Source organism: Acartia tonsa, chromosome 4, assembly GCF_053477335.1.
Source record: "Acartia tonsa isolate MP-2025a chromosome 4, ASM5347733v1, whole genome shotgun sequence".
NCBI lineage: Eukaryota > Metazoa > Arthropoda > Copepoda > Calanoida > Acartiidae > Acartia > Acartia tonsa.
In genome coordinates this window covers 40,057,342-40,074,963 of record NC_137263.1, presented here as the reverse complement: position 1 = coordinate 40,074,963, position 17,622 = coordinate 40,057,342, and the positions used below count along the sequence as shown (strand labels likewise).

Below are 17,622 nucleotides of genomic sequence, written 5' to 3'. Positions count from 1 at the left end.
CCATATTTCCAACCGCCATTGGCAGGCCTCTTACCCTGCGTCGGGCGGCCAGCTTGGCAGCAACCAAGTCGATTCTTGATTCATAACACCACCAGGGCACGTAATAAAAGTGTGGCTGTCATAAAACTTAGAATCATCTACTGGCTTTTGTCCGGCCGGAACCGAAACTCCCGTCGGCTCTTGTCCGGCCGAGACCGAATATCTTATCGGCTCTTGCCCAGCTGGAACCGAAACTCCTGTCGGCTCTTGTCCAGCTGGAACTGAAAATCTGATCGGCTCTTGTCCAGCCGGAACCGAAACTCCCGTCGGCTCTTGTCCGGCTGGAACCGAATCATTCAGCGGCTCAACACCCGCCGTAACAATGTTATCAACGGCGACAGTATCGTCACCAATATCATCAGGAATAATTGTAGCACAACTAACATCATTATCAGTAATAACCACGGCAACACTCGCCGTAGCCAGGTTGTCAACGGCTGCAGCACTAGCAGAACCAAAAGGTGCATCAGCAGCGTTACAAGCAGAACCAACAGGTTCAATAATAGCATCACAAGCAGCACCAACGGACGGCTGCGGCTGAACATCTGAGCTTTCTGGTTTTAAAAACCCTATAGCTTCACTTTCCAACTCGAAATCTGAGCAGACAACATACCTACTCTTTGCTAAACCATTAGCACTAACAGCAAAATATCCAGATCCAAATAGGCTGGAGTAAAGCATGGTTTCTCCTACTGAACGTTCAGAGTAGGGAAACATCGATGGGTGCAGGTGCCCTACGAGCAAATCAACCTGCCCATTAACCAAAGTAAAATCTTCAGGTTTCATATCAAACAAAACAGCTGCCTCCACAGGATTTATGGAGCAGATCGCCTCTTGAGGACCAATGAGAGGCACTACCACAGGTTCTAACATGTGATAATTCTTGTGTCGATCAACTAAACCTAGCTTGACCGTCGGGAGACATTTAACTTCACCGTCAGCTAGAGAAATTCTTGCTGAACGTCCAGTAAAGGGTAACTGAAGTTTATTAACAAGTGACTGGGTTACCATTGAAGTAGTTAAACCTGTGTCCCACATGGCGTTCACTGGGACCTTCTGGCGATTAATGTCAACGACGTCTAATTGTTGTAACATTAACATTAGGTTCGCCTCAGGGGAAGTATGTACTTCATAGACGGCGGCAGCCATATCAACACTCTCATGCACAAGGTTGTTATGGGCCTGACCACAATTGTCCACTTTGCAGCCGCCTATTACATCTGCCTTCGGGCAATCCACAGATTTATGCCCTTTTTGCAAACAAATCCAACAGCATCCAGCACTCTCCACAATACTCTTCCTGTCTGGCACTGACAGGTCATGAAATTTTAGACACTTGTAAAGTAAGTGCATCTCATTACAGCCATTAACAAAACATGACTGCTTCATCTTAGATTTACCAGGTTTACCTACGGCGGTAGCGGCTGTCGCAGGGTTACCTTTCTTCTTAGAGGGGGTGTCCATATCAGTCGAACACCTCATTAAAATGGCGCCACGCTGTTCTTCAATAATCTTTAACAGCTTTGGGACGTTTGGGACATCCATCGAGCCCAATGATAAATTGAGCTTATCTTGAAAATCACGTGGCAACTTCTTGGATAACATCTCAAGAAGTATCACGGTCAACCACTGGCTGGTGGTGACCTCATCATCTTCATCATCTTTAGTCAACTGCTCCAGCTGGCTAACTGCACCACCAAACTCTGCTAAGACTGTCACAATCTGGTTGGAGTCCGATGGTTTAGATTTCTTCTCCCATTGGTTGAAAAGGCAGAGCATCTGACGTGTTTTGGACTTAAAACGTGCGTCAAGGTAGGCCCACTGAGATTCATGCGATTGAATCTGAATTAACTGGAGTCTAAGCTCTTTATTTTTACAGACCTTTTCACTGCTCAACAATAACTGTAAATACGACGGGTCTTGTCCTACAGTAAGCTTTTTAAAAGTGTCTTTAAAACTTACATAGGAAGCTTCCAGGCCGTCGAAAGATGGAAGAAGACGTTCGTCGACACGATTCATATATCCTGGCGTGAACATAGAACCGGCGGCGAACTGTGGTGTGCCAAACGGTGACACAAATGGCGATGCTGTCGAGGCACCCGCCGTCGTCGTGGGTGGCTTCACAGGTTCAAGCTTAACCTCAGCCAATTTTTTCATCAATGCAGACAAAGTGTTTATAATTGCATCAGGTAAGGGAAAATATGGCCCTTTAATAACTTTCACAATCTTCAAACATCGATCATAAAGTTCAGCCTGATGGTTAGGCAAATTATCACCAACAACATCAACAACACTTTGAATGTCACTAAGCTCTTCTATAGCATCAAGAGCATCTTTCAAGGCACTATAGTCTTTTTGCACAGTAACTATATCAGAATAAATGTCACTAAACTCATCAAGCTCTTGGATTCTCAAACCAAGCTTGCTAAAACCGACCATGATGCTGTCAAATGTCTCGAACTTGTCATGGACAAGGATTGATTCCTTAGTGAGATGTCTAACATTAAGTTCTGAAGTATCACTGACCAACTTCATCACTCTATTTAGCTCACTGGTTAGGGCATCAACGGCTGGACGCAGCCGCTTACTCAATTGTTCACCTTTATTCTTTTTAGGACCCATGATTGTCACTAAAGTTAACTGTACTGATTACGACTATAATATGTGTGTTAAGGTATCACAACCAACACATTCACAAAACTCCACAGATTTTTCTTAGCAACATCTGTTTCTGTCTTGTTTTCATTGTTTCGGAACGCAATCCTAGCCGTTCTCGAAATCTTAATCTCAAGCCCTCCGAATGACCAACATGTGAAGTTTACAAATGTGTATTTATTACCATGAAAACAGTGAGTCTAAAACAAAAATATAAGAATTAATATCATAAAATTAATGGTTATAATTTTTGTAACATCGAGGTTGCGTGATTTCAATTTAATGAAAAATATGAAATTTATAAAAACTTTAAATTGGCACGAATCATATTAAATAGCATCAGAAATTGATAATTTTAGAATAAAATGATCAATAATATAAAGGAAAATATTCGTATGTCAAAACTTAGCAGTTAAATGGTCTATTTATTGAAAAATTAATGTTTTAAAATTTCTTCATAAAATCATACCATTTTACACTTAATTTCAAGAATTAAAGATAAATTCTTACCACATATGATGTCAAACTAAGCAGGAAGGCTTATTTGAGATATTCCACACATCAGAGCACATGTATATTAAAGCAATACATTATTTTTATTCACTTAGCTCCTCACGTGGGACTAATCAAAGGAAAAGTGCGCGTTTCTTTTGTCCGTTTACAAGCCACGCGCCGCGCGGAGATAGTTAGGAATGCCGCGTAACACACTCATTCTCTAGGAAATTTGGTGTAAGGAAACAGGGATTAATGGGTTCGAACTTGCCAGGGAATACAAGAAAAACATACCGAAACAACCTCAATTTAAAAAAAACATAACAAGATAATAAATAGAATAATTCACTATTATTGTTTTAGTAATGTAAGCTGCGAAACTTATGGTCACTTTGGTCTTTGTTTACTTTTCAATCAGAGTGCAATTTTGCTTGCAGATTGAATTTACCAAATTTATAACCTGAATGGAAACACATTACACTTACACACACCACGGTGGCAGGGATACGATAATGAATAAATTTTTCATGTTACTAGCGGCTTCGCCCCTAGCCTCTAGGGGCTTTGCCCCAAGAGGTGATGAAAAAAAAAATTTGGGCGAAATACGTAAAAGAACCAAGGAAATCCCCTACAAAAAAAATAAAAAAAAAGGGGGGGGATTTTTTGTTTTTTTGGGGGGTTGGGGGTGTCCCACCCTCCAAGAAAATAGCCTAAAACCACCACAGGACCAGTAGGTATATTCCCTGAAGAGTAGAATCCGATCGGTTCAGTGGTTACCGAGATCTTAAGGGACGGACGGACAGACATCGTTCTACTTTGTATTATAGATAGGGTGCCTAGAGCTAACCCTTGTCTTGACAAGTGACTGTAGTGAAAATCGTAGCGTTTCCGCTCGTCGTTGGAAAGGTGGCGGGTTAAAATCTATTTCCAAAACGAGTTATAACTAAAGTTATTAAAAATTGTACCTAATGCTGATACGTCAGATGCGCGATATAGATTCTATAGAATAGAGGGAATGCCTTGGCCAAAAACAAGCGTAATTCATCATCATGTTCAGTGATGACTTCGAGACAAAGAGTTGGTTGTCTCCAATAGTTGGGTTCCAACCGGCCTATTAAATATTGGACAGAAGAAGGGGGGTGGGGATGGTAATTTAGTCGTCATGATTCACTCCTTCCTTTGTGAAAGTGCATTGTTTCAAGGATCTAAAGAGATAAAACAATGGCCGATAAATTAATGTACATCCCAAATGATGAAACCAAAAATTACCCTTCTATAGATTATAATAAGTAGTTGAAACGGTTGGACATTCAACTAAATAAAACAACCAATAAAATTCAATAAAAGTTCCAAATGTAGTTAAGCCAACGAATAGGAAAACGTTATTATAAGACTTTGGGAACTAGTGTAATAAACAGCCCAATGTCCCCTTGCTCCCTGGCATTGTTCTGTGTTGAACTCAAATTGTATTTTAGTTTCCTTTCTTTCCTTTTCTATTGACACAATTCTATTATAGATCACACATATCTTAAAGAAATTTATTTATTTCTATTTTTAGCTTCAAATAAAAAAAGTGACTGTGCTCTTCAGAGAAGCTTTGTAAATACATAGATAGGTTTTAAATTTAGTAAAAAAAAATGGCATTAGCTTCACAATAACTTTTAAACCTAGTTGTAATTTTTCTATGAAAAACATCATAAAACCAATTTAAAAAATATTTGAATATTATTGCACTTTAAAAATCTATGTAAAAATATCTAATAATCAACATGTTTAAAAAGGACATACTAACTTCTTGAATGTTTACATGGTTGCTACGCTTTCTATATTGTGCCTAACTGTTAAAGGAATGACTGAGTTTAAAAATCTAACATGCCTAAAAACAATCCATTACAGTTTTACAGGTCGACCCTTGCTGTAGAAAAACTTTGCAAAAATACTGCAAAAATATGCAAAACGAAATTGTGGGACTGTGGGAATTTACGAAGTGTGGAAATGTATTTTAAAGTAAAGATGCATCTATCAAAACTTTTTAGTAGCAAAGCTTTTATACAAATCTCTCAGTTCTTTTTATTAAGTTGTCCAACAATTTATCCTTACGGAATTCGTTTTTTATTAACACAAGCTGGTTTAAATTTGAGGCTTATGCGCGGCTGCCGAGCCCTGCTATTATTTGTGTATGTCTAATGCAACATTCATTACATTTTTTCAAAGTTTTTTAGCTTGATTTTGATTCTTTTTAATTTAATTTTATTGAAGACAACATTTCCTGAACCAAGCAATTTATGAAAAATGTGAAAAAGCACTTCAATTAACATTAATCATAATTTCTTTGCAGGGGAGAAACCAGAGTTTAAACTACAGCAATTTATTTTGAAAAACCAGGACAATTATGTTTAGCGGTAGGGTAGTTTTTTGGGGGGAGGAATAGTTATTTATTCAATGGTATTTGAGACAGCTTTCCGCGAATATTAAAATAAAAAATTTAGATTTTAACCATTTTTGTTAGACCCTAGAGGCTAAAGGCCCGGGCTAACAAAACTGGTATTGATTTTGTTATTTTCGTGGAAAATTGTCAGTAATACGATGCTATACATAATTTTTCAGTATGGCTAAGAACCGGTTCTAATCCACCGGATAATAATCAGTTTCGAAGCCATACTGGAAAAACTGGTAAAAGGCGCAGGTAATACTTACAAGATACATCTAACGAATGTTTTTTAAACAATAGTTTCATGCAGCAAAAAATCTTGCGACTAAAAATTGGGCATTTAAAAATGAGAATAGTCTGTTGCAAATTTGTAGATTTGGCCTCAGGACTCAAGGAAAAAATATTTTGCCATTTACATTCCTGCGAGTTACGTTTGTTAACATTTCATCATTTTTTTTTGTATGTGTATATATATTGTTTTGAGTTAATGCAAGATAGTTTTTATTTAATATAGCTTTCACGTCAAAACATGCTCCAAAAGAAAATATTTTGTTATAGTTCTGCAATAAATATTAAATATACTCAAATCAATTTTCTTTTTGTGGGTTTGCACCATTTCACAACTTTGGACACAACTATTATTTCCTCTAGGATTGATTCATCCCCCCCCCCCTCTCCATATCCCCCAAAAATAAAATAATTAAGAAACTTGGTAATTTAAATTGAGTGAGGGAAAACACAAAAAGGTAAAAGTTGGAGCTTCCAGCTAGGAATATAAACAAGTAAAATAAATTAATATGTGGAGGGATGGTTATTAGAGGTCCATTAATTGAATAAAGGAAGTTACCGAACTTCCTGTGACCTAAATATTTAATATTTATACAAATTTTCATAAATACGTATATATCAATAAATAAATTTATGTATATGATTGTGTATAGTATTTATCTATTTTAATTACTATTAAAAACAGGATTTTACTTATACAAGTTTAAGTCCGATTCTAGATTAGTTTAAATTGGTTGTCTTGTGGTTGTTACTTTTTATAATTCAATAAGGACTTGTCAATGTTGACCAATTAGATCATGCTTTTAAGGGGAGCTTATTTAGTCCAGTTTATGTTTACATCTACTTTAGGTCTCTCTAAAGAGAGTATATACTGAACCAGAGAGAGAGGGGACAATGTACTGCTTATTAAACCAGTCCTCAAAGTTTTATAATAACGTTTGATCATTCGTTGGATTATAAACTTTTTAATTGGTTGGCTCATTAAGTTGAATGATCAAACGTCTCAACCACTAATTTGAATCTATAGAAGGGGTAAGTATGTGAATTAACATTGGGGATGTACATTAATTTATTTGCCATTATCTAGATTATCTTTAAGACCCTGATCCTGAACAGACTATTTTTTGACGCTTTTAAAGGCTAGGATCAAAGCTTCAAGTTAATTATATAGCAGCTATGCAACAGTTGTACCACATTTTTGCGGACAAAGAATGTACAAATATTTATGCTATTTATATTAATAAATAATTCATACACCAACCTATTTTAAATATACAGTCAATGACCCTGTCTTAATGTCTGTCTGTCTGTGTATGGCCAATTTTATTAATTATAAATTAGGTATAGTTCGTATGTTATTAAATAATTGTTGAATGGTATTTTTCTTTGCAAAGTTTTGATTACAAGATGATTTTGTCCATTAATTCCCCAGTCTTAAGGGTCTTCAAGGATCAGAAAACGGAAGAAAATGATTTACATTCCAACCCTTCACCATTCTGTAAATTAGAATTATTGAAGAAAAAACAGAATACCAAGATTTAATAAAAAGTCCTTTTAGTTTTTACTCAAAAGAGTGGAAAAACGTGTTGATAAAACTGTAAGGGCCAGTATAATTTACAGTCCATTAACTTCTCCCTGAATCCCTTACCCCCAGCAAAAAAAGAGGGGGGGGGGGAGTAGCTCAAATAGGTCAAATGTATTATATTTTATATTTACGATTTAATGATTTATTAACAATTTGACATAATAACATTGTAAAATTCTAATTAACTTTTAATTTATTTTTAAAAAAGCTAATGTTAAGTAATCAGAATCTTTAATTTGAAGTATTTAGCAAGGTGTAATTAGCATAATTTAAACAAGACAATCTACGGTCATAAATTCAAAGATGAAATGAAAAATATCTCTTACTTTTGTCTTTCTTTAAGAACCACTGAACCGATTAAGTTCACAATTTTAGGAAAGCTTCTCATAGGTCTCGGGATGGTTTAGTCTGTTTCATTTTCAAATATATGACTAAATATATGATAACGTGATGCTGTGAGTATTGGTTTAAAAAATATGACGTAACAAAAAAAATTAGCCAATGAGAGGCCGTTATTGACCAATGGCGGCATGCGTAGTGGACTCTTATTGGCTAATTTTTTTTGTTACGTCATATTTTTTAAACCAATACTCACAGCATCTGATAACGTTAGCTTTTTTCTGTTGCGGAGCCCCTAAATGATTGGGACCGCTATTAATTTATAATTTGATAACAACCGTTACATAATTATTGACCTAGTGAGAGAAACTAAGCTTGATAGAACATGATTCGCGTGTTAATAACCAACAAACACAAAGTATAAAAAAGATAAAAGTATGGCTTCATTTTCTTATTTATGACAAGAAATATACTTTTTGTGTATATACTTTTAACAGATTTTAGTTGAAATAACAAAAACGATCATAGCAAAATATGATAAATGAAAGATAAAATTCATATTAAAAAAGTTTTCTTTTACAGAGTGCTATGGTAGTAAATTTAAGCATATAAAAATTGTTCAAATTAAGACCCTGTATGAATACTGAATAATCCTGTACAACGAAATTATAACAACTCTCAAAGTCTTCACCAAAAGTTAGCCCGCTAATGTGAACTAAAAAAGTATCATCCGATTTATTTAAATCTCAAATAGTCGGTTATTTAGTTCACGTCATAAATTGTATATGTTTGTGAGTAGATACTTTAGATAAAGACTCTGAAAATCAAGGACACCATGGGCGAGCTCAGGAGAGTGGGGAGGGGGTTGTCGGAAAATGTGTTGCCATAGATAATATTTAACCCCCCTGAATTCTTAAAATGGGGTATTCCTGTCCAGTTTTTTGTTTAGGAATGAATATTTCTTACCCGAGGGAATAAATGATGGACCGATAGGTCATCATTTATTCACGAGATATAGATGAAGGAAAAAAGAGGCCATTATATTTTATGTCCTCAATAAATCAGCAAGTTTTCCACAAAAAGTGGAAAAATTACAATGATTTGTATTAAGCCAAGGAAATGAATTTTATTAAGCAACTAGGACAATAATATCCCCAACATGATAAGAAAATTACTATGACTTTTATTGGCAAGCAATTTTTAACCATTAAGTTTTTAAACTACTAATCTGCCATCAATAACGATTGGCATAGTTATTTAAAAGAAACATCAATCAGCTGTTTGAAAATTTCCTATTTTTTAGTAGATACTAAATTAATCTTTAAGATTTATATCTGAAAATGAAACAGCCTAAAACCATCACAGGACCTATTTAAAGCTTACTTATAATAGAGAAATTAATCGGTTTAGTAATTATTGAGATCTTAAGCTTCAAACAAAAAAATGGTTTCAAATAGTTTTAAAATAAATCTTATTGAAAAAATTCAAAACACCTTCTTTGAAAAGCCCTCATGATCTATAAATTTCTTAAAAACAGATAATGACAAACATGTATCAGTAGAATGGACGGACAATGACATACCATATACGTAGAAAAGCTTTGCTTTGAAAAGCTAGAATATCAAAAATACTGCCTATGACATCATCTGCAAAGATCTTAGACAAAGTCAGTAACGCTGTATAATAATATTATATTGGTAAATTTGTGAATGTTTGAAGTTGGTTGAATAATATGAAGTAGACACATTTTCATTCTTTCATACAATGTTACCTTCTTCAGTATCCTTCACATTTGTTATAGGCTCTTTCATATTTCAATTTGATCATATAAAATCTACAAAATTTGTAAAAAAAAAAAAAATATATTCAAACCAAGCCTTTAATACCTAAGAATATTGTTCATAAGCGTATGGGGTATGACAACAACCATCTTAAAATGAATTTAGGGATGTCTTCCTCTAAATTCACTCCTCAAATTTCATAACCCCTGGCAAAACCCTGGGAACGTCATTATTGTTGTTAGTTGTAGTTGTTAGTTTTGGCGGTTTACTTTCAAAGGGGATTAACCTAATCAATATTCACTTCTTCGTCAAGCAGCCCTGGACCAAAGCCAAGCTCCCCGGAAATTTGTGAACTTAACGGTTCATTCATTTACGAGAGATATTTTTTGTACTGCCCACAAAATTACGTCATAATGGCCTACCATTAGTCAAGTAAAATGTATACTGGCCTGCCATTGGTAATTTAGTCTGTGTATTTGCCTATCATTGGTCATTTTTATTGTATGACGTTTTTTTATAGGCACTTCTTAACGAGATCTTAAAGGCCACATACACATATTACACACACTTGCACATCCAAATACTTTATTTTACAGATTCATTCGCTAATGAAAACATCGAGTGGGTTTTGATGGTCTAAAATTAATGTATGAAATATCTAACTTTTTCTTTTCCAATACTGTTCAACATTAGAGTTACATTAGAACAATTTAATATTACCATCAGCTGCAGCCCTAGCATCTAAAGGCTAGGTTTTCAATTGGTTTGGGAAAAACAGAAAAATAGCCTAAAGTCATTCAAAGGCTTAAATCCAAAAAATAGCCTTAAACCATCCTAGGATCTATGAGAAGCTTTCCTGAAATAAAATAATCTTTGAATGAATGCATTAAGTTAAAAAAATACGTAGAAAAAGGTTTGCTTTTTTAACAAAACATTCATCTAGCTCCTTCTGTAAATATAAGGAGTCTAAATTATCATCAGTAGATACTGTTTAAACCTTGATAATACAAAATTTTTAAACACAGAATCAAACAAATCGCCCCTTAAATTATAAATAAGCTAAAACTGCAGTTAATACCGGGGAGGCAGAGGAAATTAAGCTGTAAATCATACCTATACCAAAAGATTAAGAAACAAGTTTTCTCATTCATTAGATAAAACAAGTTTTGGGTACAATCTGATTGGTTTGTACAAACTTGTCGTTTTCCAAAAAAAGTTCCATCAATCATTTTAATTTTGTTCATTTATCTTCCGTTGTCTTATCCCTTAAGGTCCCTGTGTTGATACCAACTAACTCTAATATTAGTAGAGGAAAGTGCTCGTCACTGACAACAAGGGTTTTTATTTTCTTCCGGCCTTTCCTTTCTTAAGCTAATTTTTTTGTGAGAAAAAGTTTGTTTCATGTGTGTTGGCCATAAGAAATATTTTATTGAGCTTATTGAAGGTTATGTCTTTCAATATTTTTTTGTTTTATTTAGTAAATTTGCTGTACCCACTACAGAATTAGCCTGAAGCATACCTAGAACCTAGAGCTTCCGCGTTTAGTTCTTTTGTAGATAAACCACAAATAGAATGTTGCAATAAACACATAGCTTTAAATCTAACACATGTTTAATTATGTGTTTAAATAATTAAAGAAAAAAATGAGGACTTTAGATAAAATCAAATTTCAATTTCGATGTATGCCCAAAGTAAATGTTCCAATTCAACCATTCCCCCCCCCCCCCCCTTTTAACCCTCCTGCTGTGTTTCAATTGGCTCCCCGAGGAGTTATAACTTGTTGGACCATGTTTTATGGCTGGCAGACACGAAATCTTTGACTTGGACATTATGACTCATTTTCTACTCAGCTTTGATGAAACCAAAAGTTTGTTTATGACACAGTGGCACACTTTCATGGAAAGCGAAGCTACTCCAGAAATCACTCAAAAATTTGTGACACTAATTTTGACGGTTCTTTTCAAGAAAATTAGTTTTCACTTTTTCTATGACAACTTAACCTTTTCCATTCCTAATTTGGCTTTTTCTTTCTTTTTGTTCTGGCCCACTCTACCCTTAGATAGACTACGCATACATTAGCTGTTTCTAAATCTACGGAAAAGCTGCCTAGAAAAATGCATTTACCTAGGCCTTTTTATATGACTCGTATTTACGGACTTTTTTATAGCAAACATATTATGTAAATTTTCTTTATTTCTGATGTATATAGTACTGACTCATATTTTTTTTGTTATTAATTAAAAAAGCTACAGTATCCTCTGTTATAATGATCCTTGTTAATATTTACACTCAATTAAGGTTACAAGAAAAACAACAATGAGTGTCAAAAAGTTTTTAATATACATTAAATATTACTGAAAAAAACTTCATAATAAAAAAAGTCTTGTACTTATGTAGCGCAGCAAAGAAAAATTAATTGATTATGTTTTTTAAAACAAGGATGACAACATCAAAATTACCAATCAGTCGGAAAAATAAACATCAAGAATCATGATGACAATAATATGATTTGATATTATTGATTTTATAAATAGAAATTTCTATAGGGTTTTGCTCCCATTAAACGCTTTGGTAAAGTCAAACTGTGTAAAATTAAAATATATTTTAATTATTTATAACCTAAACACAAGTGACAAAGTTTCAATGGATCTAAAGGAAAAGACAATGGATGATAAAGCGATGCCTATCCCTACTGATGATAAACAAAATTACCCCTTATGCAAATTACAATTTGTGGGTAAAACGTTTTGACACACAAATCAAGTCCCCAAAGTTGTTGAGCCAACGATAAGAAAACACTATTTGAAAACTTTTGAGACTATTGTAATATACAGGCAAATGTCCCCTCCCTCCCTGCGAAGTTTCAGTTATTTGATTTATTTTATTAAGCACTGTTTCAATATTTATCCTTCATAGTTTTCTTCGCCTAATTTTCACCACCCTAAAGTTTCATCCTAAAACCAAGTTTACCCGGACTTTATTCCAAAATATAAATATGGAAAATTTAAAATAATGAAAAACAGGCTCTGCAAAAAAAACATAACAATTTTTCAATATTAATTAATTAAATTTAATACTGTATAAATGTACATACATACATTTTTATGTAGTAAATATAATAAATGAAAATCAATAAAGTAACACCTATTACATACTATTGTCGATGCGCAAACATAAATTAAAATTATTTTATTAGTGTGATTTTATTTTGTTACTGTTTGCTTATTTTTTTCAAAATAATTATGTATTATTATTATTTTTGATCAAGTCTTTTTTTAACTTATATATGAAATAAATAATGACAAACTAAATGATTTTTTCTTAAAAATTGCGGCAAACTATTTTTATGAAATTAAAAATATCGAAAATCTCCGAGATTCTTTTTTTATAAATGGAATTATCTCCTAAAGCTTCGCCTTTACAGAGTAGCATATATGAATATATTTTCTAAAACATGAGTTGGGTCAATAACTTTGGTAAAATCAACTTTTTTGCAAGTGCACCACCAATATCTCCCCCACCAAACTTAACATAACAAAGCTTAAAATAAGATCAGGTTTCATGAAAACTTTAAGATTGGTTTCTGTCTTTCGTGTACAGGCATACATGATACAAATTCCATATAAGGACTAGAAATTGAAAATACGATGAAAAAATGACACATACTTATAATATTATTAAAATCACGCAATTTTATACTTTAAATGAGCAGTTTTAAACACACAGACAGATAAACTTTTTGAAGACAAATTTTTTTAGGTCCAATGGGTCATAAAAACGACGACAAAGCTTTTTTAAGTGGTATAAAACAAAGTAAAGGCAAAAAGCAAATCACAAATTATAATTCAGAGTACGTGATGTCTTGGTTCTAATCTCGATATAACGGATATTTTGCTCTGAATTTTGCAAGTTGGTCGAGCAAAATTCGCAAGTTGGTTCAGCTTGTAAAAACTTAATATCATTTACATTTTTATACACTCAATTTTTCCTAACTAAACAGAGTATATGTATCAATTTCTCGTTGCTCTATATAAAGATGTATATAACAGTTTCCATTTGTTTAGATGCCTAATTCTGCTAATCTTTAATCCCATTTTCAAGAAACATCTTTTGAAAAAAGCTTCATGAAAGGGTTGGTTGTTGTCCCTTACAACAGATTTTAGTGTGTAACCACCTTAGCAAAAACCTGTGCACGCCACTGATCCTACATTTCATAGCACGACATTTGATTAAAATTAGGGGAAGACAATAGGCGATAGATTAAGTCTTATGAGAGAAAAAAAAACCTTTGGTAAATGGTAATCATTTGGGAGAACAAAGGTTTGTAGATTAATTTCATCGTTGTCCTCCCTCTCCCTGGATCAATACACTTATTAGTGTAAAACACTAGAGGGTTAAATAACTGTATTTCCCTATCGCAATGACCTTGTGCCTACTCTTAATTGGGTCTTTAAAAATCAAACAATAGTAACAGGAATATCAACACAGCCAAGTAGCAGAAAACAATTTGCTAGCAGACGAAAAAGTTCATTAAAGAAGGGGGGTGAGGTAGTTATCTGTAAATACATCTATACTATAGATCTGTTATTCACATATTTGTTAATCAATAAATGCAAGTGTTACTAATTAAATCATCAAATTCAGTCTTTATATCTACACATTCATATATATGTAGATTATGTTAGATTAAGAAACTATAATGGATTAATTTCTTAATCCCTTTTAATGCATTTCTGTGCATTCTCAGAACAAAAATAAAGGTAATTCACTTGAATGAAAATAACTTATTTTAATAAACAATAATATAACAATAATTATATTAATGGCTAAACCTCTGCATTCGAAGGAAGAGAAAATGGTAGCATATGGCCTAAAACCATTGGAGGACTTTTACTATTCATTTTTAACAGCTAAAAATATGTAGTTCTGAAAGAAAATTTTCTTTGGTTTCTCATGATACCTTTATCCCTTGGCGAAGAAAAGTGGAAGATAACTGTTCCAAAACTGCATTTTCTCATAATAATAAACCAAAGAATTGAGTGTGTGTGTGTGTGTATATATATATTTGTATGTGTGTGAGTGTATAGCATATTATGATATTGAATGTGTATTTGAATAACCCATCTTGTGCATTGTATCTTTTATGATTCCATTGAAACTCCAAAAAATCTGAATTTCACAATTCTTTTTAAAACCACTGAAATTCTGCTTATAAAATTAATATTTGGTTTATGGAAATTTTCCAGGAACCGACAGCCGCGCGCCTGCCGCGTGTAAGCCTCAGGGAAATTGTCATATTATTACTTTAAAATTCAGCTAAACATTCAATCAATCTTTTCAGAATTTTATTTGTTTCATTCAGACGGGTTTAAATTTAAGACTAGCCAGGCTGAGGCGCGGCTGACGAGCTCTGAAATTATATTATTAACAGTCATTATATAAGATTACAGGTGGGTATGCAAATTCTTAAGTGCAATCCAGTGTGGGTGTAATCCTATTTTATTAATCTTGTATATATTTTCTGTAAATCTTTGGGATTTGATAGATGTGCATATTTTGGCATATTCTTTCATTGAAGTTCTCATATGACCTGCCCCCCTATATAGTGATATAATAGATACTAGCGCCTCCGCCCCTGATATTTAGGGACTCTGCATTTAAAGCGACATAAAAATAGTCTAAACCCATCTCAAGGCTTAAATTGAAATAGCCTAAAAGAATCCCGGGTCCAATGTTAATCTTCCATAAAATGGAGAACACAATCAGTTCAGTAGTTATTGAAATCTTAAGCTTCAGCACAATGAAAAGCCTACTATTAGGTTCCCGGTTCAAGCCCCGCCACGTGCAAAATTAACTCTGATGAATTGAGCCATATTGATGAGCCCTAAAAGGGCGAAACACTGTGTCTATGGATACTTTATAAATATAATAGGATAATAGACATTCTAGACATTTTTGGGGGGTTTTGAGAACGACATCTTGAACCCTAATTATTTTCGAAAATTAGGCCGGGATGGGGGATGAACGGTTCACTAGCGAATAAAGGTAATATACTCGTATTTCCTTTTTATATGATAAATATATTTCTTGTTGCATTGTAAGTTCGGTTAATAGATGTTATTTATTTTATTTTGCTCAAATCAAATCAGTTCAGTCTTTACATACGAAATTTCAACATATTGATTACGTTGTCAACGTTGTCTTGCCAAAACAATTTCATAACCAAAATCTTTAAAATGGTTGCAACTCTTGCTATGTACAAATGCAGAGCATTAGTTCTGAATTTATAGGGAATGATTTAGCCTAACATTTAATTTAAGCAACACATAACAATGTACTGCTAGTACAGGAAGTAAAATTAAATAGATAGTTGTCTGTTGAAGAATGTTTATCAAATGATTATCTTTTCTTCTGACATTATTTTTTAACAATAGTATGAATGTAAGACCCAAGCTTACATTGTACGTTATATACCTCAATACATGGCTTAAATTAAGCTAAATATCCTGTTACAGACAAACAATCTGTGCCTTAAAGTTCTTAATGTATATGGTAATTGGGAGGTCCAAGGCTTTCCCCTGTATTTTATTCCCAGATATTTAGCTATACCACTAAGGCCAAGATTGGATCCAGGTACCTTACCGGCAACATAAGGATGCAGCAATAGCTCTTACCTTTCAGAACCAGAGATCCTCGATGACATAGTTCTTCCCTACACGGCAGTGTTTGTAGCCGATCTCAACAAAAGTAATTTTTTTATTTCTAACTATTTTTCATATGTACATATTAAACTAAGTTTTCAACTTCTGAAATAAACAATTTTAAGATAAAATGGAATTGAGTTTTTTTTCAGGTTTTGAACCCCTCACTTTATAGGTTCTCCCTTTCAGGGAGGCTTCACATATGTCTCAGGGTGGTTTTAGGCTATCTAACTTTTAGAATTAAGCCTTGGGATGGTTTTAGGCTATTTTGCGCACCAGTCTTATCCCTTTGAAGACAGAGGCCCTAGATGCTAAGGGTACATCTCAATGACATATAGACATACCTTTGATAAAGAGTAGCTGCTCTATTAAGAATTCTAAACTTTATGTAAATGTATATTTTAAAGGGCTGAATAAACTGTATTTGCATATGTTTGTGATGATTAAAAGTTGAGTTTAAGTGTGAGTTGTTTTATTTCCATAGAAAAATATACAAAACTAACATTTTACTCTTTTTAAAAGGTATTATTTTATTGTCTGTTTTATTTAAGATATAAAAAAATAGTTTTACTGATTGTGACTATAATTATCAGGGAAGATTTATTTGGTCATTAAAGAACATAATTCGTAATCTTCCTCATTCTTTTTTTAAACTGGATAAAAAGTAAAAGTTTGTCCCCTTCTCATATTAAAATTTCGATATTGCATTGAGAGGAAAATGTACCCATTCTATTTTTTTACGGGAGGTCCCCATACCCCCCTCCCTCTCCTAGATAGACCTTTTTGAGTCTTTGTGAAAAGAGAAAGGAATATTAACCAAAGATGCTGTGAGTATTGGTGCAAAAAATATGACGTAACAAAAAAAATTAGCCAATGAGAGGCCGTTATTGACCAATGGTAAAATTTATAGTGGCCTCTCATTGGCTAATTTTTTTTGTTACGTCATATTTTTTGCACCAATACTCACAGCATCTTAACCAAATAGTGACTAAATGAAACTATGTCTTACTTATTTTTTATTTTCTTAGTTTTTACTCTCGCTTACATATCCAAAATAGGCTACCTGGCACTAAATCTAAAGTTATCTTAGTTTGTTCTCCAATTTTGAGGAATTAGACTAAGCCGCTTTAAGTCTAAACTTTAAAAGCTTTGAAGTTTAAAATTGAATAAAAACAAAATGTTACTCTATTTCCCTTAATAAAACAAACACACAATCTCTTTCTACTTATTTATTTCTATTTATTTACTATCTTCTTGTCTATCTATATATCTATTTACTCCCTTTTCAACTTATCGATTTATATGTAAATA

The 17,622-nt window shown here is 33.4% G+C and overlaps 1 protein-coding gene across 1 annotated transcript in view; it reads right to left on the bottom strand.

Annotated features, from left to right (window-relative positions):
- The window catches only part of LOC145317189 (kelch-like protein 17), a 91,788-nt gene extending 75,370 nt beyond the window's left edge, over positions 1–16,418 (bottom strand). The window contains exon 1 of the mRNA XM_080158143.1: positions 16,285–16,418. Within this exon, the coding sequence (XP_080014269.1) occupies positions 16,285–16,313 (29 nt within the window). The 5' untranslated portion in view covers positions 16,314–16,418. The remainder of the gene's footprint in view (positions 1–16,284) is intronic.
- Between the last annotated feature and the right edge of the window lie 1,204 nt (positions 16,419–17,622).